At 45.8% G+C, this 23,228-nt stretch overlaps 1 protein-coding gene across 1 annotated transcript; it reads right to left on the bottom strand.

Annotated features, from left to right (window-relative positions):
* Positions 1 to 652: 652 nt before the first annotated feature.
* LOC147312128 (uncharacterized) lies at positions 653 to 13,059 on the bottom strand. The gene is made up of 8 exons (XM_086266474.1): positions 12,923 to 13,059; positions 9,774 to 9,894; positions 7,914 to 8,037; positions 4,642 to 4,832; positions 4,323 to 4,489; positions 2,632 to 2,785; positions 2,229 to 2,356; positions 653 to 1,653 (listed from the first exon to the last, which is right to left on the bottom strand). The coding sequence occupies exons 1-8, from the start codon at positions 13,028 to 13,030 to the stop codon at positions 943 to 945; spliced, it is 1,704 nt and encodes a 567-aa protein (XP_086122600.1). The 5' UTR covers positions 13,031 to 13,059; the 3' UTR covers positions 653 to 942.
* Between the last annotated feature and the right edge of the window lie 10,169 nt (positions 13,060 to 23,228).

Below are 23,228 nucleotides of genomic sequence, written 5' to 3'. Positions count from 1 at the left end.
ACATTATTAAATGTCAACAGTCATACTGCTGAAGTAATCTGGAAATCCACTAGCATTATGATTTGGCTAGCAACAATATTAGCATGGGGTAGAGTGGCTGTAGCTCAGGTGTTAGAGCAGTTCATCTGCTAATTGGAAGGTTGGTAGTTTGATCCCAAAATTGTGAGGTACGTAAGTCAAAATTTCAATTTACTAAATCAAAATTTTGAGTTAAGTCAAATTTTTAAACCCACGACACCAATGTAAGGTAGCATGGAAAAATCATTAAGGACTCATTTTTTTAAATATTAAAAAATAAAATGTAATAATTATCACATTATTCTTTTTCTGCTAATTTCTGTTCACGTATCTTCTGTTCCAGCCATGGATGTTTATATGAAACATTGCTCAATGTATGAACAAGTGAGTCAAAGGCTCTTCTGCAGACAGTTTTTTCTACACCTGAGACTCTATTATATCAGAGGGAGGGTATACCCTTATATGGTCATCTCAGAAGCTCCAGCCAGCTTCTGTTTACAAGGGGCAGCCAATCAGAAAGCAGCAGTTTTAAAGTCACTGCAGCAAAAACAGTTTGTCTGAGACAGAGGAGACCCAGCGTGAGATGACCCATACTTAATTATGAAGTACAGAGAATGGAAACCAGGAGAAAAGCAAACATTAAAATCTATATTTAATGAAGAACATTAGAAAGAGAAATGTCACAGTTTCCTTTGATTTTCTTAAAATGCTTATGTTAATTTTCAAACAACATTAAAAAGTGTCTGGACCCCATTTGGCAGCATCAGTTTTACGTTCACAGTCAAACAAGTCAAAAAGTCGGACACAGAAAATCCGGCTGGTTCATTTGCAGATCTTCTGACCTGCAGCACCAAATAATAAGCTGGTCTACAAACACGAGGAGACCCTGCGAGTCATCGACGCTCAGAGCAGCACACATCAGTATCATCTGTTTCTCAAATAGGGCGAGAACTCCTCCTCTTCCTCTTCAGTTAGCGTGTCCGTGCTGTTGCCTTCACATCTGCTCGCAGTGCGGTCTGTGTGTGTCGGGAATACTTGAGGTGTCAGGTGATCTGATTCAGTTTGTGAGTCTGTGGCAGGTAAACCCTCCAGGCTGGACTCTTTCAAAAAGCCTGTGACGTCCTCCTCATCTCCATCGCGTGCAGCCATTGAGGCGAGGGTGACTGAGAACAGGTTGACATTGCCGGAGATGTCCCGCACCTCCTTGTCCTCTTTGGACTTCGTCACCTCCTCGTCCTGACTTTGTCCCCAGACTCCACTTCGACTCCTCTCTTTCACCAAACAGAGCTGCGCTCCCTCCACCTCCGTCTCCACCTGGCCTTCGTCAGACTCTGCAGGCAGCGCCGTTACTTTCACCTTAGCAAATAACCTTGAGCTTCCAGCGTCCAGTGCTGCCGTTGGCTCGCTGTTCGTTGACATGTTGCCAGACAGCTCCTCACAGCAGCAGCTCTCCCCCGAGGAGAGATCCACTGCTCTGTTCACATAGTTGCCATCATCGTCGTCCTCTGAGACATCGTCAATGTTGGCAGAAGGTGATGTTGTGTGATTGTTATGCTCCCCGGTCTCCGAGGTAACTGAGATGGGATCTAGGACGGTGGGCTGCGGGGCCAGGACGTAGCCTTTGGTTAGAGCCGTCTACAAAGAGAAGAGAAAGAAGCTCTGAGAAGGAGGAACAGAGGCAAACTCTGCTGAAGATGTCTATCATCGAGTCACAGCTGTGTCTAAGTATGCAGGACAAACACATCAGCCAAAGCTGTTTTCTGGGGACAGTCACTGTGATCTGTTAGCTGTTTGACAACTACTCTTTCAAGGATCTAGAGATGGTCTAGAGATGCTTTTTGAGTAAAGGTTTAACTACAGCCAGCTTGAAGGCCTGTGGTACACAGCTGATTATTAGAGATAGGTTGATCATATTTAAGACTGAAGCAAGATATACACAGAGCAGCAGGGCAAAACAGAAGTCGTTTTCAGCTCAGCTGACTCATTTGCTTAACCTTTGAAGGACTTTGGTCCTTCTGTGGAAATGCAAATCACAATATGCTGGAGGAGCTTTACGACTGTGGAGCTTCAAAGCGTTTGAACTTTGTCCTCTGAGAGACGCTCATGGATGAAATGAAGGCGATGTTCAACTTCACAGCAGAAATAAACACATCATTATAAAATCTCTCAAACCACAGGTGTTAGAGTGCACATGAAACTGGATTTCTTACAATTAGAGCTCTGGGCACAGTTTCCTTCAGTTTACAAATGACTCCCGTGTAGAAGAGGAGGAGCAGGCAGCTCGTGACGATGAAGATGGCAACCATCGGGACGCCGATGACCAAACCTAAAGTGAGGCCTGCAGACACACAGACACACATTATTCCATGCAGACGACCGTCTGAACCAGCCGAAGTACAGCGGAGGGGTGTGGTTTGTGGCTGTGCTGTGGGAGGGATGGGTGGAGCAGGTGGCTGGGGGAGGAGTCCCACTGGCGAGAGGGGCAGCCCTGGCATGTGTTAGTAATTACTCCCTCTGCATATTTACACAGATAAGGAGGCAGATGAATTGTGGCAGCTCATTATGCTCTGATTCAGCAACAACGCCCGCCTTACCGGCTGCACATCAGCTCACCTCTCTGCTGGTCCACCGCCGTGGTGAAGGTGCACTTCCAGGCAGACGGCTCATGGTTGTTTAGTTCTCTGGTGTTGAGCTTCACCTCTATGCAGTACTCCGCCCCTTTCTTTAAGTTTTCAAGGATAAAACTTTTATTTTCTGTTTCCAGCGTCTGCAAGTCAAAGAAGGAGGAAACGTGTCATTAAAATCACATCTGGGATTTGTCCACGACCCACTGGTGTGATCCTCAGCATTGTTTTCTCCTCTGACCTCTACGCGGCCATGAAGACACCTTTGGAGGCCTGACCAGGTGTACAACACCTGCTCTGACAGGTGACTCTCAAAGTCAAAGTCTCCTCATGTCAATCAACCCGACACCTGCTTTTAGGCAGAAGCCTGCTGTGATTGGCTGCATTTCCATTTTTATATCGTATATGTACTGTATGTGTTTTACAGCCGCGCCTGGACACCAGTCAGCGACCGCTGGCTCAGGGACAGGATGGCGAGAGGTTGCTGACCGGCCTGTAGGCCCATGTGACTGAAGCCTCAAACAGGTTTAAAGGAACTCTAGAATGAAGACTTTCACCAGCTGAGGTCTAAATCTATCCTATCGGGCAGTGGCTGAAGCAAAAACTCGGGTGTGGGAGGAGTTCGGAGAGGCCATGGAAAAAGCCTTTCGGACTGCCTCGAAGACATTCTGGCAAACCGTCAGGTATCAGGCGTCTCTACCTGCACTGTGTATAGTGCTGGCGGAGCGCTGCTGACGTCGACTGAGAAAATTGTCAGGCGGTGGAAGGAATACTTCGAAGACCTCCTTAATCCCACTGACACGTCTTCCAAGGAGGAAGCAGAGTCTGGGGATGAGGGGAATGACCCGCCAATTTCCGGAGGCGAGGTCACTGAGGCAGTTAAACAACTCCTTGGTGGCAGAGCCCCTGGTGTTGAGGATCAGCACCTCCAAATCTGAGGCCATGGTTCTCAGCCGGAAAAGGGTGGAGTGCCCACTCTGGGTCGGGGATGAGTTCCTGCCCCAAGTGGAGGAGTTCAAGTATCTCGGGGTCTTGTTCGCAAGTGATGGGAGAAGGGAGCCGGAGATCGACAGACGGCGGCTGCAGTGATGCGGACGCTGCACCGGTCCGTCGTGGTGAAGAGGGAGCTGAGTGTAAAAGCGAAGCTCTCAATTTACCGGTCGATCTACGTCCCTACCCTCACCTATGGCCACGAGCTGTGGGTAGTGATACGGATACAAGCGGCGGATACAAGCGGCAGAAATGAGCTTCCTCCGAAGGGTGGCTGGCCTCTCCCTTAGAGATAGGGTGAGAAGTTCGGCCATCTGGGAGGAGCTCAGAGTAGAGCCGCTGCTGCTCCACATCGAAAGGAGCCAGTTGAGGTGGTTCGGGCATCTGACAAGGATGCCTCCTGGGCGCCTGCCAGGGTTGGTGTTCTGGGCATGTCCTACCGGGAGGAGGCCCCGGGGCAGACCCAGGACACGCTGGAGAGATTATATCTCTCGGCTGGCCTGGGAACGCCTTGGTGTTCCCCCGGATAAGCTGGAGGAGGTGGCTGGGGAGAGGGAGGTCTGGGCTTCTCTGCTTAGGCTGCTGCCCCCGCGACCCGGCCCCAGATAAAGCGGATGAAAATGGATGGATGGATGGATGGATGGAGGTCTAAATCTGCACGTTGATGTTGGGATGAAATGGATGTCTTACCCCAATTTCTCCATCGGTTCCGATCCGAAATGAGACTCTGAAACTGGCATCGTAATATTGCTGGATACTGGAAAAGTTTGGCAGGTCATCGGGCCAAGGCAGTGAAATGTTGATCTGGATGTAGTTTTCATATCCGACCAGTGAGACCTCTGGAGGACCTAATTTAGCTTGTAAACAGAAGAAAACACGCGGTCACCTTTTGGTAAAGATTCAACCAGTCCAGAGATTTTAGTTCAATCAAAGCCTGATCTGGATTATGGGACACACTTAAATCCAAATGCACCAGTGTGAAACCCAGAAGACGCTCATGCTGACGTACTTTCTTTGTAAGGGACAAAATCTATTTTTCCGGACTCTGGAGACCAGGTTTGGTTGAAGAACGCTTTGACGTGCAGGTAATACTGGGACTCCCACTCTGGTAGCATCAGTGGCATCGATGTTCCAGATGTTAGGTTGCATTGGGGCTGCGTTGGTATGTTGCATTGCTGTTCCCACTCATTCCATTCCTCACTGAACAATGACAAACAGAACATTTTAGATCAGAAGGACAAAAACAGTAAAAGAAACATTTGCTTTGTGTTACGACTGTTTGCTCAAACAGCGACGATGAGCTGTTCATGTCTCGAATCCAGCTGGTCCTAGATTCAAACGAAAGCTGATTTCTGATTGGACGTTTACTGTCAGGTTACCATTCATGAATAAGAGAGGAGTTTAGATGTTAATTAAAAAGCTCAGAAGTCTGCTGCTTTGCTCAGATGCAGCTTTTCAAACCTAAGCCGTGCTGTCGAGGCTGTGACCTTTAACCTTGCTGAGGCCTGTAGACGTGTTTCCAGATAAAAGATGATGCATTCAGGGTGCTTAAGACGGGAATATGACACAACGCCAATATTTCAGAGCTAAAACAGGACAAGTGAACGCACCACGTATCACAGGTTTTATCCCCTCTGATAGCTCGTTCAGATCCTGATGGAAACCCATCTGAGGCCTGAAGCTGGCTCACCTGAGGCCAGCACACCGGCTCTGAAGACTCAGTGAAACCTGAAAATCATTTCTAAGACATGCAGGTAGGCAGCCGGATGCTGCTGCGTTTTAGCTGTAAGACAATTAGGGCTGCCACAAACAATTATTTTGATAGTCGACTAGTCACCGATTATTTTTGCGATTAGTCGACTAATCAGATCATCATCCATTGGAGTAAAACGTACAGCTTATTGCACCGGCAGCATCTGCTCTTATATAACTATCATTAGCTTACAGCTTTAAGTGTTTAAGGTCTGTGCTAACTAAAAATAAAGACAAGATGATAGTTTATTAAATTTAATGAAATTTGCAGATTGTTTCGGTGAAGTTTAATAAACTCCTTGCTATCTAAAATATAACAGGACACCGGAGTAAATTCTCGAGCATCTCACACTTCTGATAATCAGCTGTCTGCTTGATGTTTATTCAGCTGTGTAAAAACTATAACTTTAATCTAAGCCAAACCGATTTACTCAGGAACAAATAAAAGACCAAAAAACGGCAGCTGGCATCCTTGTACATGCAGTGCTGCCATCTTCTGTTTCAGTCCGTTATTACACTCTTAAATCCTGCTACTTGTTCCTGCGTCTGTTGGGATCTTACAAAGCTTCAAACGACGCGTCGACGATTTTGATAGTCGACGTAATCGTGACTAGTCGACTAATCGTGGCAGCCCTAAAGACAATAAAGACTCGTTGGACCCACAGGCTGTGGTTTGGTGACGAGGACGCTGTATGAGGAAGAACACAGTTTCTGAACTAGCTGAAAAACACGAAGCCACGAGCAGTTTCAGTGTATTCATGTTAAACCTTGCAAACGTAAAGCGAACCCTCACGATGAGTGCTGAAACTGAAACGGCGTCAGAGCCATCCCAGCTGCTCGCTGTGAACAAACCGCCCAGGAGAGAGAAAGCACCCCGCCCAGGCAGATATTCCACCAAAGAAGAAGAAGGAGCCAGTGAAGCTGACTGAAAACGTGAGCAGATTAAAGGTCGCGGTTCACCAGCAGGAGATCATCACCACAGCAACGCGGCCCAAACAATCAAAGTCAAACAGTGTAGAAAAACGTGAAAAATGATGGAAATGCAACAGATTTGGTGATCGGTACAAATGTTAGAAGATTCATTCAAATATGAAGGACGTGTACAAACGTGGGGCAGTCTCCATGGTTACATATCAGCTGATGGTTTCCTACAAACATGTTCACAGAGATATCAGCTGTGAGAACTCCCACTGTCAGTGTGTGAGTCGTCCCTGCACACACACTAATATCTGTTATTGATAATATTAGAATATTAAAGGCGAGCTCTGTGTCGGACACGTCGCCCCTCGGAGTACTCAGTACCCTTAAAGTAGCTCTCAGGGCAAAGAGGTTGGTGACCCTGGTCTGAAGAGGTCCCCACAAACCTCAGCCCGCCGCTCTGCTTTCACTTCCTGTTTCATCTCCACGCACTCCAAAATAACCACGATCTGTGTGCTAGAACATCTTTGTGTGTGTGCGCGTAAATGGAAAACAGCTGTAAGCTGTGTTCAAGCTCTCGAGCCTGTGTGCGTCTGTTATCAGGGGTTTCCTCCATGCCTGAGAGGAGCGCTCCCTGAAGCCTGGACCAGCTGATCTCTGTGCAGCAGTTGCTCAGAGGCGGCGGCTCATCGTCCCACAGAGCACGCCGTGCACGCCATCACAGGCAGCAGGGAGGGCTGCTTCATGTTTACCACACATCATAAACCTGCATGGAGGTCACGCCCCCACTCACACACCTGATCCTCCATCGTCTCACGATCACAGCACACTTTGTCTTTTTATTTACGCGTACGAACGAGCTGCTTATGTTTCCCATGTCACGACGAGTTTGGCTCGAATGTTTCTGATGTCGTCACACGTGGACACGACACCGGGTCTAAAGACCAGAACGTCTGTCTCCATGAAATCTGTTCTTCTGGATAAACTGCAAAGATGAAGCTGTTTCCTCTGATTTTATAAAATATGAACAAAAAAAACTTGTAACTAACTAACTTTGTATAGCTGCATAATTACAATATAATTAAAAATGAAATTATTCTGTTGTTTCATTTCTTTCTTTGATCTGAAGAAAAGTGCAGACAAACTTGTGTGAGTTACAAAATAAAACAGGAAATCTATTTTTGAATCGTTCTTTTGGTAAAAAAGAAGAAGCAACAGTGGAATTTCCCAGCAGGCTACGGGGGGACTTTTACCCTCCTTTAGAAAAAATATCGTGTTCTGAACTTCGACAGGAAGCATCTGACAAAAACACGCAGCTGATGCAACACTTTTATTTACAGGTGTTTAATCCTGTCCTTTATCTCAGGTGTGTGTGTGTGTGTGTGTGTGTGTGTGTGTGTGTGTGTGTGTGTGTGTGTGTGTGTGTGTGTGTGTTAATAAAAGCCTGGAGTCACAGCTGAGCTTGAACTTGATCCTTCAAGCGTCTGAACTTTGCGTTTCTACATCACCCACAGAGCTCAGAGGTTTTTTGGGGTTTGATGTGAGCACCATCGTCTTCATGTTACCAGGCTGAGAGTGACAGGACGTGAGGACAGACGGCGGACAAATTACCTCACAAAGACCCCGTACTCTGTCCCAGGTGGCGTGTTGTCGCCGGGCTTCCACCGAAGGACGTGGCGGAAGTTCAGAGAGTCGACAGAAAGGTTAACAGGTGCGGGAGGCGGATGAGCGAGCTCTGCGAGAGGAAGAAAAGAGAAAATATGTGAGGCAATCTGCTGAGTCACGAGGATCCAAAGTATACCTGTTGTAAAGGCTCACCTTTTAGCACATTCACTTCACCAGATGCACCTTGTTTCTTTTCCTCACCTTTGATTGGGTGTGGTGCTTGGCCTTAATTGCACTCACCTGTCACTCGGCATATAAGGACTGCACTCACTTACCCCTCACTCTTTCTTCACTCCCACATGGGGCAGCAGCTGAGAGAAAGCAGTCCATGTGTGTCTTTCTTTCCTTTACCCGTTATACAATAAAATGACAAAACCTATAAATGATTGATGACTGCTTATTCTCACTCTAATCGGATGAGCCCATGATTACTTAAACCCTGAACCTTCCTTCCTCCAAAACAATACCTGACAGGTATCAGCCTGTGTGTGGGTGGGGCAGGACGGTATTTGAACTAGGGCTGCCACAAATGATTATTTTGATAGTCGACTAGTCACCGATTATTTTTGCGATTAGTCGACTAATCAGATCATCATCCATTGGACGTAAAACGTACAGCTTATTGCACCAGCAGCATCTGCTCTTATATAACTATCATTACCTTACAGCTTTAAGTGTTTAAGGTCTGTGCTAACTAAAAATAAAGACAAGATGATAGTTTATTAAACTTTAATGAAATCTGCAGATTGTTTCGGTGAAGTTTAATAAACTCCTTATTTATTATCCCATTGAGATTAAAAACCTCTTTTTCAAGGGAGACCTGGCCAAGATAGGCAGCAGCAGATGTCTCACAGTTACAGAAATTACTCAAACACAGGCAGCAACAACACACATGCAACAATAAGTGAAAGAATACAAATAAAATAAAAAATAAAATTCAATAAAATTCAAATAAAAAAGTCAGTTAAAATGACAATCAATCTAATTGAAACAGTTACATGTTATGGACTTGGCCTCAAGGATTCGTAGTTTATAACAGGACACCGGAGTAAATTCTGGAGCATCTCACACTTCTGATGATCAGCTGTCTGCTTGACGTTTATTCAGCTGTGTAAAAACTTTAATCTCAGCCAAACCGATTTACTCAGGAACAAAAAAAATACCAAAAAAAAGCCAAATAATAACATTTTAAAGTTATCTAAGTGACTCATATATCATGTTTAACCTGAGTAGCGAAAGACGGCGGTGGGTTTGAAAACGATTTGCCGGGAGTCCGGTGTTCTCACGGCTCTAGTGAGCCTAGCCCCCGGCTAGCTATCGAGCTAGTGGGTAACAGACGTCTCCGAAAACGTCGGAGCGCTTTTGAAAATATGCGGTGTCCTGATAAACTGAGCAGATATTTGAGGTTTACACAGCTACATTCTCGCCTGAAAATATGTTAAACGTTTATTTTGTGACCCAGAAAGAATAATAAGAGTAATATTAAAACTAACTAGCTGCCGCCATTGTTGGAAACTGAGCTGGGCTGCGCTATGAATTCTGGGACACAGCTGCTGCTTCTTTTTCGGGGTTTAACGGCAGCTGGCATCCTTGTACATGCGGTGCTGCCATCTTCTGTTTCAGTCCGTTATTACACTCTTAAATCCTGCTACTTATTCCTGCGTCTTTCAGGATCTTACAAAGTTTCAAACGACGCGTCGACTATTAAATCAGTCGTCGACGATTTTGATAGTCGACGTAATCGTGACTAGTCGACTAATCGTGGCAGCCCTAATTTGAACACCTGACTGCTTTTACATGACTCACCTGAGTGCAGCAGCAAGCTGAGGCAGAGCAGCAGAGGCAGACAGGCCATCGTCACAGGTGGGCAGGATTCATCGTCACGTCTGCAAACGCGCTGAGAGCCAGGAAGCACCACGCGGTCCAGCTGCAGCGAAACATCATCTACATTTACATCTCATCGACGAGACGATTGTAATGTTTCGGATTGTTTCAGTTCGAGAAAAGATTTTCAGTCAATTAAACATAAACTCAGTTAGTTGCCCAACTGCAGCCGCTTCATCCTGAAGACAGAAAACCCCCACCATCAGACAGCGGTGACAAAAACCCCTTTTCACAGGAAGAGAGCAGGGAAACAGGATGAAACACTAAAAAGACAACATTTAGTGACGCACTGCAAACGGCGAGAGAGGGGAGAGGACGCTCAGAGAGAGACAGACTCTCAGACTTGTGGGCAACATCGTCAACATGTTGCATCAAGCATGAATGATGACATCACAGCAAGTCTGGCACCTTCTCTCCTCTTCCTCCTCTTCCTCCTCTGCCGCTGAGCCCAGCCCTGCTGCCTCAGCACTCTCACATCCTCCCACGTGCATCACTTCTACCACATTATTAGAAACCAGAGTTAAAGTTTGAAGGTGAACTTTTTACTCAGTGTTCACGAGACGGCAGCTGCAGAAAAAACTGACGTTCTTTTACAAAAACAGGAGCCGTGCAGACTGACTGGAAACACGCTCAGGACCCCGAGTCTGGTCCAGAGGCTGGGAGCCTCAGCACCGCTGTGAAAGTCTCCCAGTTCCTGTTTTCAGTGAAAACATCACGATGAGGACGGTTCATGAGCGTGAAACACCAGGACATCAAAGGTTTACTGTATGGTGTTTGAAAAACCACACGTGAAAAACACACAACACAGTCAACAACAATAACAGTGACAATAGCGATAAACCATCACTTCTGGTGCCCGGTGGGCCGCTGGTGATTTTTTGTTTTTATGGGCCGATGGATTTTATTATTATTTTTTTTTAGGAAGGGTATAAAAGGTATGAAAGGTGTTGGATTGGCCAATTGGTCATGATCGACTCTGGGCTGGACCAATTACAGCCGAGGAGGCCGGATGCACCCTCCCCCTTGTTTAGCAATCACGTGATTTTCGCGCATTGCATGCTGGGAACTCGTGGCAAAACAATCCAAGTACCGCATCAAATGCAAGCATTTGCAGCACCGCAAAACGTTCATTCTCCGGTTCCAATGCCTTCTTGTTTTTTCTTTGACGCACAAAAAAAGGAATGTACAAAACAAAAGGAGAACAATGCCGGTCCGTACAAAGACAGACTCGACGAAAAGACAAAGAAAAGATACAAGAAAAAAATCAAAGGAGTGAAAGGGTCAGACCCTTACGAGCACACAGAGGGACAAAAGACGTCAGCGTGCTGCCCAACTTTCACCACGCTCATATTTATAATCATACGGTTCTTGGAGTGAGTGCACACACTCATGAAGTTTAGTAACTTCAGGTCACTGCAACAAGCCCAGGTACAGTTTACTGACGGATGGGTGCAGGACCTTGAAATGCACCGTGTAGAACGAAAGACCATCGTACGAACAAAGGTAAGTTTACCAGTCTCACAAATCGTCGTCATAAATACACGTTCGTTAACCGTTTATTAATATGACCTTTGAGCTCAACGGTAATTAATTAGTAGTGGAAATAATTTCTGGTAGCATCACAGAAATGTAGCAGTGACAATAATACTGTATGCTGTAATCGTACTGGGCAATTAGTGATACAAAACAACTGTTTTATCCTGTGAATAAAAGTATATGTTTTTGTCAATGTACCATAATAACAGAAGCGAAACGCAATATTGTGTCAGGACAATTCACTATTTATGCACAATAAACACAATAAACAAAGGAGCATAGCGCGACAATTTCTGTTCAGCGCCAGACTTGCTTGTAACCTATATCACCAATTATGTTAAGAAAAATGACGTATTAACTACTACAAAACTCTGACCTTTGTGGGAATGCTTGGAGCAGACTAACCTGTGAGCTGGAGGGTTCTGAGACGTTATATTTGGTATATCCAGACCATCCGTCGGCTCTTACTTCGGAAACATGGCTTAAAATTTTTCTCTTCAACGACTTAATCCGATAAAAACGATCTCTTTACCCGTCGGCTTCCTGTGGCTGTCATGCGACCGGCTATTGCAGTTAATAATACAACAGCTTCTTGCCATTTTTTGGGTTTCTTTTTATCGCTGTGTAACTGAGTTCAATTGAAAGCCTGCGTGCGCTAGTACCTCTTGCCACAAGTTCCCAGAATCCTTTGCGGTTTTACCCCTGAGTGACGTCACATTTTCAATCTTTATCCTGGTGGGCCGGTCTCTAGTCAAAATGCCCGGGCCGATTTTTTTGTCCCAGTCCAGCCTTGCTGGTGATCCTTGTCAGGGTCACAGGGGGCTGGAGCCTCCCAGTTACCCTGCACGCTGGACTGGTCGCCAGTCTGAGACAGACCAGACTGGACACAGACACGGGGAGAACACGCAAAGTCCACGCAGAAAGACCCGACAACAGCGCTAATCACCGCGCCACCGTGCTGCTAAACAACAACAACAATAATAATAACTGGACAGTCTCGTGCACTTAAGTCAATTCAATTTTATTTATATAGCGCCAAATCACAACAAAAGTCGCCTCAAGGCGCTGTTGTTGTGATTTGGCGCATTACAGTAGTTTTAGTCAGCGTGGTGTTTGTCAGAGTGACAGATCGTGATATAATAATCTGAGCCCACGGTGAAACCTGTCCACTCTCCCACGTTTAAAACAATAAAAGGCAAAACCAGATTAGTTTAATGAGCGCTTTGTTCAGAGGAACACAACACACAGTCTCAGTGACCACGGACACCCTGATTGACTTTCTGATCAGTCACTTATCCCTATTATCATTGTTATCATGATGATCATTGTTGTTGTTATCACTTCACGCGGCTGGTCGGTGTCCGCTCCACAGTCTGGCCCCTGCTCGCGTGTACTAGTCGGTAGTTAAACACCATAAACCGGCCCCGGAGTGCCCGCCGGTCACTGCTCCCTGCGGAACCGACACAGCCACACACAGACAGCGGTGTCGTGGACATGCTCGGCCGGCCTCGGTGGCCCTCTGCCCGGTCACTCACCTCCTGTCTGCCCGGAGCGGAGCTTCCACAGCCTCGGAGAAAGACGAGCAGCTCCCAGAAACTCTCCTTACACTGTGACGCAGACGGGCTCCTCTCAGCTCTCCACATCAAACCTACCACCGCTTCCTGCCACGCCCTTCAAAGTAAAAGCCTCCCACACCAACACAGTTCTACACTGGTCTCCGTGGACTTTTTTTCCTTAAGCTGGATCTAGTTTTCTGTATCTTAATAATATGTTATTAAATTATTGTAATGTGATCGGGATGAACTGTGGACCTCTCACAGTAGGAACTGAGTGGTTAACATCACGCGTGGGCGTGTCAGAGTGCCAGGGTAGAATTTTTCCCTTGCGTCGGGAGCGCGCACTGATGAGTGTTTGTGGGTTACAGGAGAAAATGATGCATTAAAAGTTCTCACGCGGCGCATCATTTCCACACCGTGGCTCATATTTATTTGTATCCTGTAACTTTACTGTTTAAAGAGCCAACGCCGCTAATATTTCAGCAGTAATACGTCTTTATAAGAAGTGTTTGTGAACTAAATCTAAAAACGACAGATAGTGTTCATCCGTGATTCGGACAGCCCTGTGCGCGCTCCCGACGCAGGGGAAACAAATCGTCTGGGGATACCAACCCTGGCACCACACCGGCGATCCAGCTGGATGGAAAGGCTGTTATGTTCGGGGGTGAGGAGGGGAGGATGGGTGCCGTGTTTAGGTAGGGACTCCAGACCCCGCCGGATCAGCTGCTGTCTCTGGGATCCCGTCGCGCATGCATATAGTTTAATAGTTTAATAGTTTAATTATTTATATAGCACATTTAATTACAACAGGAGCGTTTACCAAAGTGCTGTACAAGAATACAACACACATAATAAAACAACTTAGAGTATTAAAAGCAAACACCAAATATGAATTAACAAACAACTCTCATGCTGTATTAAAAGCCAGTAAATAAAAATGTGTTTTAAGATAAGATTTAAAAAGATTGACAGTATGAGCCTGTCTGATGTGTAGGGGTAAATTACTCCACAGCTTAGGCGCTACGACTGCAAATGCTCGATCACCTCTATGAACCAGCCTCGACCTTGGTACAGCTAAAAGCAAAAGATCACTTGATCTAAGAGATCTAAGGGGGGTATAAGTCTGCAAGAGCTCAGACAAATACCCGGGAGCCTGTCCATTCAGGGCTTTGTAACAACAATAAAATTTTAAAATTAATTCTGAAGCGGACAGGGAGCCAATGAAGGGAGGCAAGTACCGGGGAAATGTGTTCACATCTTTTAGTACGTGTCAGAAGACGAGCTGCAGCATTCTGGACCAACTGCAGCCTTGAACAAGCATCCTATAAAGGATGCTTGTTCAGGGGAAAGGTTGGGGGTGTGTGGGGGGTCTATAAGTTCGGTATTTTAATGTCGGGGAAGCTGGGAGGAGGTGGCTGGGAGGTGTAGTCGCAGTTGGGGTTGTCAGTGTGCAGTGTCGTTAATTTGCAGTGGGTGGATCCTGTGCTGTGGTTTATACTGGCGTGGACAGATGCGGCCTCGCTCGGGTAAAAAAAAAATCGTAGATCTTTTACTGAAGTTCACGAACTTTTCCGGTAAAACAGAAGATTCCGTAGAATTTCTCTACTATTTACGGACATTCCTTCAACTCTAAAACGGAAAATTCCGTTTCTTCACAATAAAATTTGTATGAATAGAAAAACTGAAAGTCGTGTTTATCATTTACAGACACTGGTTTTCACTGTAACTCATTAAATTAATTTCTTTATATCTTTACACTTCGATACAGTTACAACCTTTTACACCATCTGCTCAAAAATTCGTAAATTAAAACTTCATGAACAAAATAACTGACAGACATCAAAATGTGAAGATTTGTATTTCCCTTGAAGTCACTTTGTCCTCATGTAAACGCGTTCATGCACATTCACGTGTTTTCTTCCTACAGGACACCTGACCAACAAACATGTAATAGTATTTGTACAGTAACAGTATCCAGAGTACTTTAGGTTCGAATCACTGCTGCGGTTGTTTGGCTCAGCCAAACACGCGTGGTTCACATCCATGTGTGTCCACTCATGAGAAGGACACACATGTAGTCCTGCATTCACTTCATCAATGAATCCGAGTGAACGTTTGTCCTGCATTAACTCTGTGGGGTCTTCACCTTACAGTAACACGTGTGTTTGTTCACTGATGCTATATGAATAAAAGGGAACTACAGGTGTTCCTGAAACGTGTCTTTGTTAGAACAGGGCGGATGGATGAGCACAGCCCTCTCAGCGCAGGGCTGACACCACTTTGCCCCTTATAAGAAATACAACACAAATATATTAGGACAGGTTACTAAACCAGGCTTACAGGTAAAAGGACATTTACTGAGCGGATCGTGTCAGCTGTTGCTTCCTTTCACCCGCTGTGTGAAAACAAAGCCCTGGGCTCCCTCTGCTGGTTCGTTAGTTGAGGACAGGCAGCAGAAAGCGCAGGAGGACCCAGTGCTCTTACGTTGAAGTTCTTCCGCTTCCTGTCTCGCTGCTATTGCGCTTCCCAAACGTCACTCGGTGGTTTCCAGGCTGTTGTTCGGGGGGCCGCCGCTGGAGGGCGCTGTGGGAGTTTATTAGTTAGGAGTTTTTTTAAACGCTTTTATTTCTGTGAACTTTGAAAAGCTGCAGAGCTGTGAGGAAATGTCTCAGCGACTCGCTTTAATAACGTTTTTAGCAGAGGTGTGGACTCGAGTCACATGACTTGGACTCGAGTCAGACTTGAGTCATTAATTTTATGACTTTAGACTTGACTTGGACTTTTACACCAATGACCTGGGACTTGAATCGGACTTGAACCGGTTTACTTGAAAAGACTTGATATTTCACCCCAAATATAAAATTTAACATGCATATTATATAGAAAGTGTGCACCATTAATTCAATTCATTGATTCATTTATTCAAACCACACTCCGTATGTATGTGTGCGTGAGCTGTAGCACAGCCGATCAAATTAACCAGATTTAAAAAAAAAAAAAACGCTCAAAAATGCTGCAAGGAGTTATTTTTTTCAGGTACATAAACTATGAAGTAGTCAACAAAAAACTGAAATGCAATATGCAAAACATGCAAGAAGAGAATCACAGACAGAGATGGAACAACTTCCAACTTTCTCCGACAGTTGAAGTTGCATAAAGAACGTAGGTGGTGCTTCTCTCTTGCTACGATGAGATCATGACTTCATCTAACAAGCAAATCTTGTCCAGGCTACGTTGGTGATACAGTTTTTTTAATGTGTATGATACTTTTGTCATGCGATTTTAAAGCCGGTCCTACAAGCGCATCCAAGAATAACATGCATCTTATCTCAGAACTGTCGGTGAAAATTATTCTTGGAGCTAGGTTTAATTGAGCTGCATTTTAAAGAGGTGCAATTTCACAATTTGTGTATATTTTCTAAGTTCACTATTTTGTCATGTGTTGAGAAAAACACATTTTAAAATTACATGGTCTAATATTTACATTTAGCATAACTGCAACATGCTTTTTTCATTATTTTGTTTTTAAAGACTCGAAAGGACTTGAAATTCAAAGTTTCAGACTTGTGACTTGACTCGGACTTTTACACCAGTGACTTGAGACTCGACTCTGACTTGCCTGACATTACTTGAGACTTGACTTGTGACTTGAGGATAAAGACTTGAGACTTACTTGAGACTTGCAAAACAATGACTTGGTCCCACCTCTGGTATTTAGAATCAAAGCCTGTTGGTCTGACTGTGACTGTTGTTTATTACTGTTGGTGTGAAGTGCAGGCATGAAACTGTAACAAAGTCAACATCACAACACGTTTTCAAACTTTATTGTCAGACTACACAAAGCTTCCACATGATGACGTGTTTATGACATTCACTCCAAATTATATACAAATCAAAGGTGCCGAGCCGTTTCCAAATACACAACCTGCTCCTTAAACACAAGTCATCACGAAGCCTGCAACAAGCGTGCAAATCATCCGAAAGCAAAACACGTTCCCTGATGCAGAGTTAAGGTGCTGGAACAGAGACCAGGAGAGGAAACGGAGACAGGACGAGGGAGTGACGTCAAACCCCAAAACCCCGCTGAGCTCATTTTCACCCATTTTGTGGTGGAAAGTTCCAGACTCTTTGACTTTCAGTGCCAGTCCTCTGTGAACTGCCTGAAAACCATTATGGAGGTGTGTTACAGCCCAGTTTAGCAGATGGGAAGAGCTGTGGAAAAATCCCAGTGTGTCAGAGCGCTGCACGCTGGAAATGTGAGCTGCTCTGTTTGCGTTTGCCACAGCAGATGGCGTTCACAGACAGACTTCTGCCTGTTGCATAACTACAAGTGTTTGTGCTCAGGAAGAGCAGGAGGAGCCTGACAGTCACCGAGGAGGGCAAACTCACCCAGCGGTTCTCCTTGTTCCTGACTGGGTAAACTTGAAAACACAGACTGTATATAAAGATGGACAGCATGGCAATCGCCCTCTGGTGGCAGGTTGGGGCAAAAGTTATAAACCCCGCCCCCTCCAAATCAAAGTGATCTTAAACATTTTCTTCTCATGAGCAGTGCTTCTTAAATTTAGGTTTTCACCACTAACCAGGTGACGTCAGCTGTTGGACAGGCCTAGAGACCGGACAGGTCGGCCCGGAAAAACAAGGATTCACCAGCTGGATGGAGAAGCACTAAACCTCCCTGTGACCGCTTCCAGCAACCAGGTGGAGAATTCACATTTTTCCTTAACAATCGGAGGTTTCCGTGCAGTCGCTGACTGTCTGATAAATGCTAAGTGTAAATGATGTAAGCATGAAAATCAAGTGCAGAGACCCTCTGATGAAGTCAGACACTCACAGGCTGAGCATCTTTCATGTTACATGGAGAAAAATCAAGCGGACCGTGTGTCACTGCTGCTGGGTTTGTTTGCTGATGGGGCGTGCAGCCCTGACCCCTCCCTGACTTCACACCACATGATCTATAATTATGTCATAAAAGCTGCTCATATGAGACCAGATCCCAAAGCCTGCAAGACTCTGGGTGCTTATCAGAGTCTGCTGTCAGGACGGCTAACCACGAGTCATTGGTCACTGCTGAGGCATTTAACTAACCAATAGGCGGAGAGGTCATGAATAATGTGCGCTTACATCAAGCCTGAACGTCAGTGTTTATCTGCACGTTCGTTTTTCTGGAAAAGGATTAGCGGTTTAAATGTCTACACTTTCAACTGAAGTTCCACGTACAACCACTAGAGGGCTGCAAACAGCCAGAAAATAAAGAAGAACGTTTGTTTTGGTCATTTAGGGGGTGCTTCAAACAGCAACAGCCCATCAAAGGTTTATATGGACTGTTACAGTATAAGAAATGATAAATGTATCTTTATAGCTTATGGTTTAACTCAGGAGCAGCTTTCAGTTCTGCCTTTGACCACCAGAGTGTGAGGAACTACCAGGACATTAGCAAACATGCACTGATTTGCCTGACATCCTCTGTCGTGTGGCTGCAGCACAGCGACACCTGCAGAGCCAAAACTGAACTGTTTCAGAACAGAGAAACTCCAGGAAACTGAACCCTCTGTTCACATCAAATGTTTGTGCATGAGATCAAACCCAGTTTAAGAAAAAGGGCTAATCCCTCCACCCGGCCTTGATTAAGTCGAACGTGCTAGCTTGGACTCTGGCCATGTGTGTGCACTTTGTAGCTGTCCTGCTGTGAATGAGAATTAGAACCTGGAAGCGAATCAAAGCATTTCTGACGCACATCATTTTGGACTCTAAGGTTGGTGTTTGTAAAAGTGAGCCGTGCTCTGTGCACGTTTTAAAAGTTTCTGTTTGCGGGAACATTTCCTCACACAGAGGCGCTGAGCAGCGTGCAAAGTCCCGCCGTGTAATTAAGCATAGAGGCCAGCGTGTGCTGGGCGTGGACCTGAACTCTGACTCTCTGCTCTGAATCCTCACTGCATGGGTTTAACACACACACACACGCGCACATGTTACAGGCCCCACTATGATGGGCGCGTAGCCAGATTACGATCCTGTAAAACAGGAGAGAAAGTGAACACAGGAGACACGCTGCCGTTCGCCTGGTCAGTCTTGCCAGAATGGAAAACTTACGGCAGCTATGGACCCAACTCAGTTCCCAAAGCACGCTGCTGCCCCCTACTGTCCAAAGTGTTATACACTCTCCTGGCAACAGGGAACTTACATGACATTGTGGATTTAAATTACACCAATAAACCAGCAAAATAAAACATGCATAATAATCTCCATATATCACAACACTTAACTCACAATTGTGACCACATTTCTGTGTGGATCACATGCTCCCAAACAAAAAAAGATGGCTCCAGACATTTCAAGAAAAATACACAGAAAGTTCACACTTCTTAACACTTTAACTCGCTCACCTAGAAACAGTTCTTGATCTTCGTATTTCAGAGCGAAGGTATTTTGTCAGTGTGTGTATCAATATGGGTTTGTGTATGGCACGACCGTGCAGGGGAATGGTTGGTATCAGAATCAGAAAGGGTTTTATTGCCAAATGTTGAGCAGGTTTACAACATTAGGAAATTGCTGCGGTGCTTCAGTGCAAACATACTGTCATAAATTGCGCTTAAATAGACATGAAAAAATAAAAGTAAGATGGGATGTAGTGTGGCACAGCGAGGGGTGGAATTCCCCACACTGGCAGGGCCTGTACTGTACAAAGTCCAGCGGGGTTAAGTGACCCGTGTGCTCGGTAAGATGGCTGGCCCAGGGACTCGTATGTGAGAACCCGAGGGGGTTTCCTGCCCCTGGCGGATCTCCTCACTGTGGCTTCCTGAGAAGTCAGCGGTCGAGCCTCATCACCCTCAGCCATTGTCTCTGGACACTCCTCCGCATCAAGGTGTTCTGGATCAGCAACAGAGCAGTCTGCAGTTTGGTTTTCACCTTGTTCTTGTTCAACTTCTCTTTCAGGAGAAGTGCCTCTGGGTTGCTCTGCCATATCACCTCCTGACTGTGGCATGTATATTTGTTTTCCAGGGACATTCTGGGCTCCTTCAATATTTCTCTGGGACTGACGCATTGGTCTCAGATTCTTTGTTTGGCGTTGAGCCTGTGGTGATACTCTGAGCCAGTACTGCACTCTGGGTGCTTCACTGTCTGAGTTTTCCGAGTTGCTGCTTTCGGGCGTCTCCATCCCGTCATGTCCCACAGCAGGGTCACTCCTTTTCCTTCGAGCCCCTCTGGATGGCAATGGCCCCCTCTGCAGGTCAGGTAAGTCCACAGGTAGATTATTTACCAGGTGTAGAAGGTTTCTGTGAAGTATGCGGGTTTTAGCACCACCTGCCTCAGAGCATACTTTGTAAATGGGACTGTCACCCACTTGTTCCTTGACGACATACACAGTTTGCTCCCAGTAGGGTCTCAATTTTCCAGGTCCTCCCTTCTCACTCATATTACGGACTAGGACCCTGTCACCAGACTGGAGAGTGACTGTGTTCTGTATGTGACGATCATAATACTTCTTACCCCTTGCACTGGAGTACTGGCTGTTCTCAGCTGCAATACGGTAAGCCTCCTTCATCCGTGACGCCCACTTTTTGGCATAACTCTGAGGTGTTTCAGATTGATCTCTGGTTAACAGGCCAAAAATTTGGTCTACTGGGAGGTGGGGGTGCCGACCAAACATGAGGTAGTGGGGTGAAAAGCCTGTGGCCTCATGCCTGGTACAGTTGTAGGCATACACTATCTGGGGTAGGTGCTCCTTCCAGTTGCTCTTCGCCCTCTCCTCCAGCGTCCTTAGCATTTGGAGCAACGTCCTGTTAAATCGCTCGGCTGGGTTGCCCTGTGGATGATATGGTGTCGTCCTCGAGTGAGCAACCCCAGCCAGGTGTCGTAGGGCCATGAACAGGTCATTTTCAAATTCTCTGCCCTGGTCATGGTGTAGCCGCCTTGGAAATCCAAACCTGGGGATGAAGTCATTGAATATCTTCTCCGCCGCCGTCCTTCCCGACTTGTTTTTCATGGGGTAGGCCTGAGCAAACCTGGTGAAGTGGTCGATGACTACTAAGATGTACTCGTAGCCCCCCCTACTGGCTTCCAGGTGCATATAGTCCACAGACACCAGTTCAAGCGGCGCAGAAGTGGAGATTGATCCCATCGGGGCTCTGATCTGTTTGACCGGCTTCTTTTGCTTAATGCAGGGGCATTTCCATAGTGCTTCACAGTCAATAAAAACATGAGACAATTAAAACAAACAATAAAAGAGGACAACAAACAATAGGTAACAACGCAACAAGCTAAAACAGCCAACTAGACAGAATCAAAAGCCAAAGTAAAAAAATAAGTTTTAAGACGTAATTTAAAAGACTGGATAGACTCAGCAGTGCGAATATGAACGGGGAGGTTATTCCAGAGTCTGGGTGCCACGGATGCAAAGGCCCGGTCGCCTCTCGACTTCATTCGAGTCCTAGGTTGTGCTAGGAGCCTATGGTTGGACGATCTAAGTGCTCTGTTGGGATTGTATGAATGGAGTAAATCAGAAATATAACTGGGCGCTAAATTATTCAAAATATTAAAAGTGAACAAAAGAATTTTAAAATCTATACGATATTTAACAGGGAGCCAATGTAATTTGGCTAAAATTGGAGTTATGTGTTCATGAATTCTCGTACCTGTTAAAAGACGCGCAGCTGCATTTTGAATTAACTGGAGCCGGCAAAGAGAGGAGTGTTGGAGGCCCGAGTAGAGGGAGTTACAGTAGTCCAATCTGGATGTAATAAATGCGTGGATAAGCTTTTCAAGGTCCTTTAAAGGAAGGAAAGGCTTTGCTTTGGAAATCTGACGCAACTGGTAAAAGCTGTTTTTTACCACAGTGGACACCTGTTTCTCGAGTTTAAAAGAGCCCTCCAGGAACACTCCGAGGTTTCTTACAGTGGACGAAAGATGGCTAGCGAGAGGGCCTAGGGCATCAACTAACTGGTCTAGCGGAGTGTGACTACCAAAGACTATGATTTCGGTCTTATTCTCGTTCAATGTAAGAAAATTATGTGATAACCAAATTTTAACTTCATGCAAACAGTTGAACAGAGGTTGCAAAGAAGCAGACACATCGGATTTCAAAGGTAAATAAATCTGGATATCATCGGCATAACAGTGAAAGGAGATGTTGTATTTACTAAAAATTAATCCCAAGGGCAACATGTACAAAGAGAAAAGAGCAGGACCGAGCGCGGACCCTTGAGGCACACCACAATAAATAGGAGCAGAAGCCGAGGAGTGTTGCCCCATAGCAACAGAGAACGACCTCTCTGAGAGATAGGATTTAAACCAAGATAAAACCGAACCTTTGAGACCAACAACATGTGAATGACCCTCTCTGCCCCAAAATGACCCAGGTCATCATGAAGATGTTTCAGCACTAGGGGGTGATATTGTGTTGGAAGCACAAGCTGTCTCCGCTGTCCTGCCGTGCGATACAGTAGCTGGTTTTCGATATTGAGCTTTCCCCACTCGTGCATCAACTTCCTCACAGGGCCACTGGCTCTCCTTCTGTCGTCATTCGTTATTACTGTTTTTGTTTCTTTCAGTTTGATCAGTTCGCTGATAACAGGATCCCCCCTTTGTGATGTCACCAGATCACTGTGACAGACTGTAAATGGTGATCCGTTCACAGGTGGCTCCGGGCATGTTAAGCTCAAGGCAGCAACATATGCAACGTCCTCTGTCTTTGCTGACTCACAACCCTCCCAGGCAGCATGGACAGCGTCTCCCGTGAGCTCTTCCGTACACTTTGTGAGATAGGTGTCGATGTCAAGTGGAAACCGGGAGAATGTGTCCGCATCTATGTTCACCTTCCCCGGCGTGTACTTGACATCGAACCGGAAATCTGCCAGCTCACCCACCCAGTGGTGGCCCACCGCATTAAGCTTTGCAGTGCTCAGCACATAGGTGAGGGGATTATTGTCCGTATAGACTGTGAAATGGGGTGCATAAAACAGGTAATCCCTGAATTTCTCACATACCGCCCACTTAAGGGCGAGGAACTCCAGTTTCCCTGAGTGCAAGTTATAATTTTTCTCAGCAGGGGACAGAGTTCTCGAGCCATAAGCGATGACCCTCATTCTTCCACCCTGGCACTGATACAACACAGCACCTAGTCCCTCCTTAGAGACATCTGTGTGGAGTACAAACGGGAGTTCAAAGTCTGGATACGCCAACACGGGTGGGGGCGACAGAGTGTCTATCAGCTGCTCTAGTATCCTCTGGTGCTCATCTGTCCACACGATGGGTGTCTTTGATGGCAGCTGGGCCCCCTTTCCCTTCG

The sequence above is a fragment of the Aulonocara sp. 'chitande type north' Nkhata Bay genome, linkage group LG16, assembly GCF_057382095.1.
Source record: "Aulonocara sp. 'chitande type north' Nkhata Bay isolate Kocher_YH1m ecotype deep benthic linkage group LG16, A_spYH_male_GT1.1, whole genome shotgun sequence".
NCBI lineage: Eukaryota > Metazoa > Chordata > Actinopteri > Cichliformes > Cichlidae > Aulonocara > Aulonocara sp. 'chitande type north' Nkhata Bay.
The sequence above is the reverse complement of the archived record's forward strand: the minus strand, read 5'-3'. Positions and strand labels throughout refer to the sequence as shown.

What these genes read in the sequence shown, in the direction of transcription:
- LOC147312128 (XM_086266474.1), bottom strand. Translation starts at nt 13,030, where the DNA reads ATGTGGAGAGCTGAGAGGAGCCCGTCTGCGTCACAGTGTAAGGAGAGT. An exon ending in CCGCTCCGGGCAGACAGGAG is followed by an intron (nt 9,895 to 12,922) that starts GTGAGTGACCGG and finishes GTTTCGCTGCAG; the next exon opens with CTGGACCGCGTGGTGCTTCC. An exon ending in GAACCGATGGAGAAATTGGG is followed by an intron (nt 2,786 to 4,322) that starts GTAAGACATCCA and finishes TTTGACTTGCAG; the next exon opens with ACGCTGGAAACAGAAAATAA.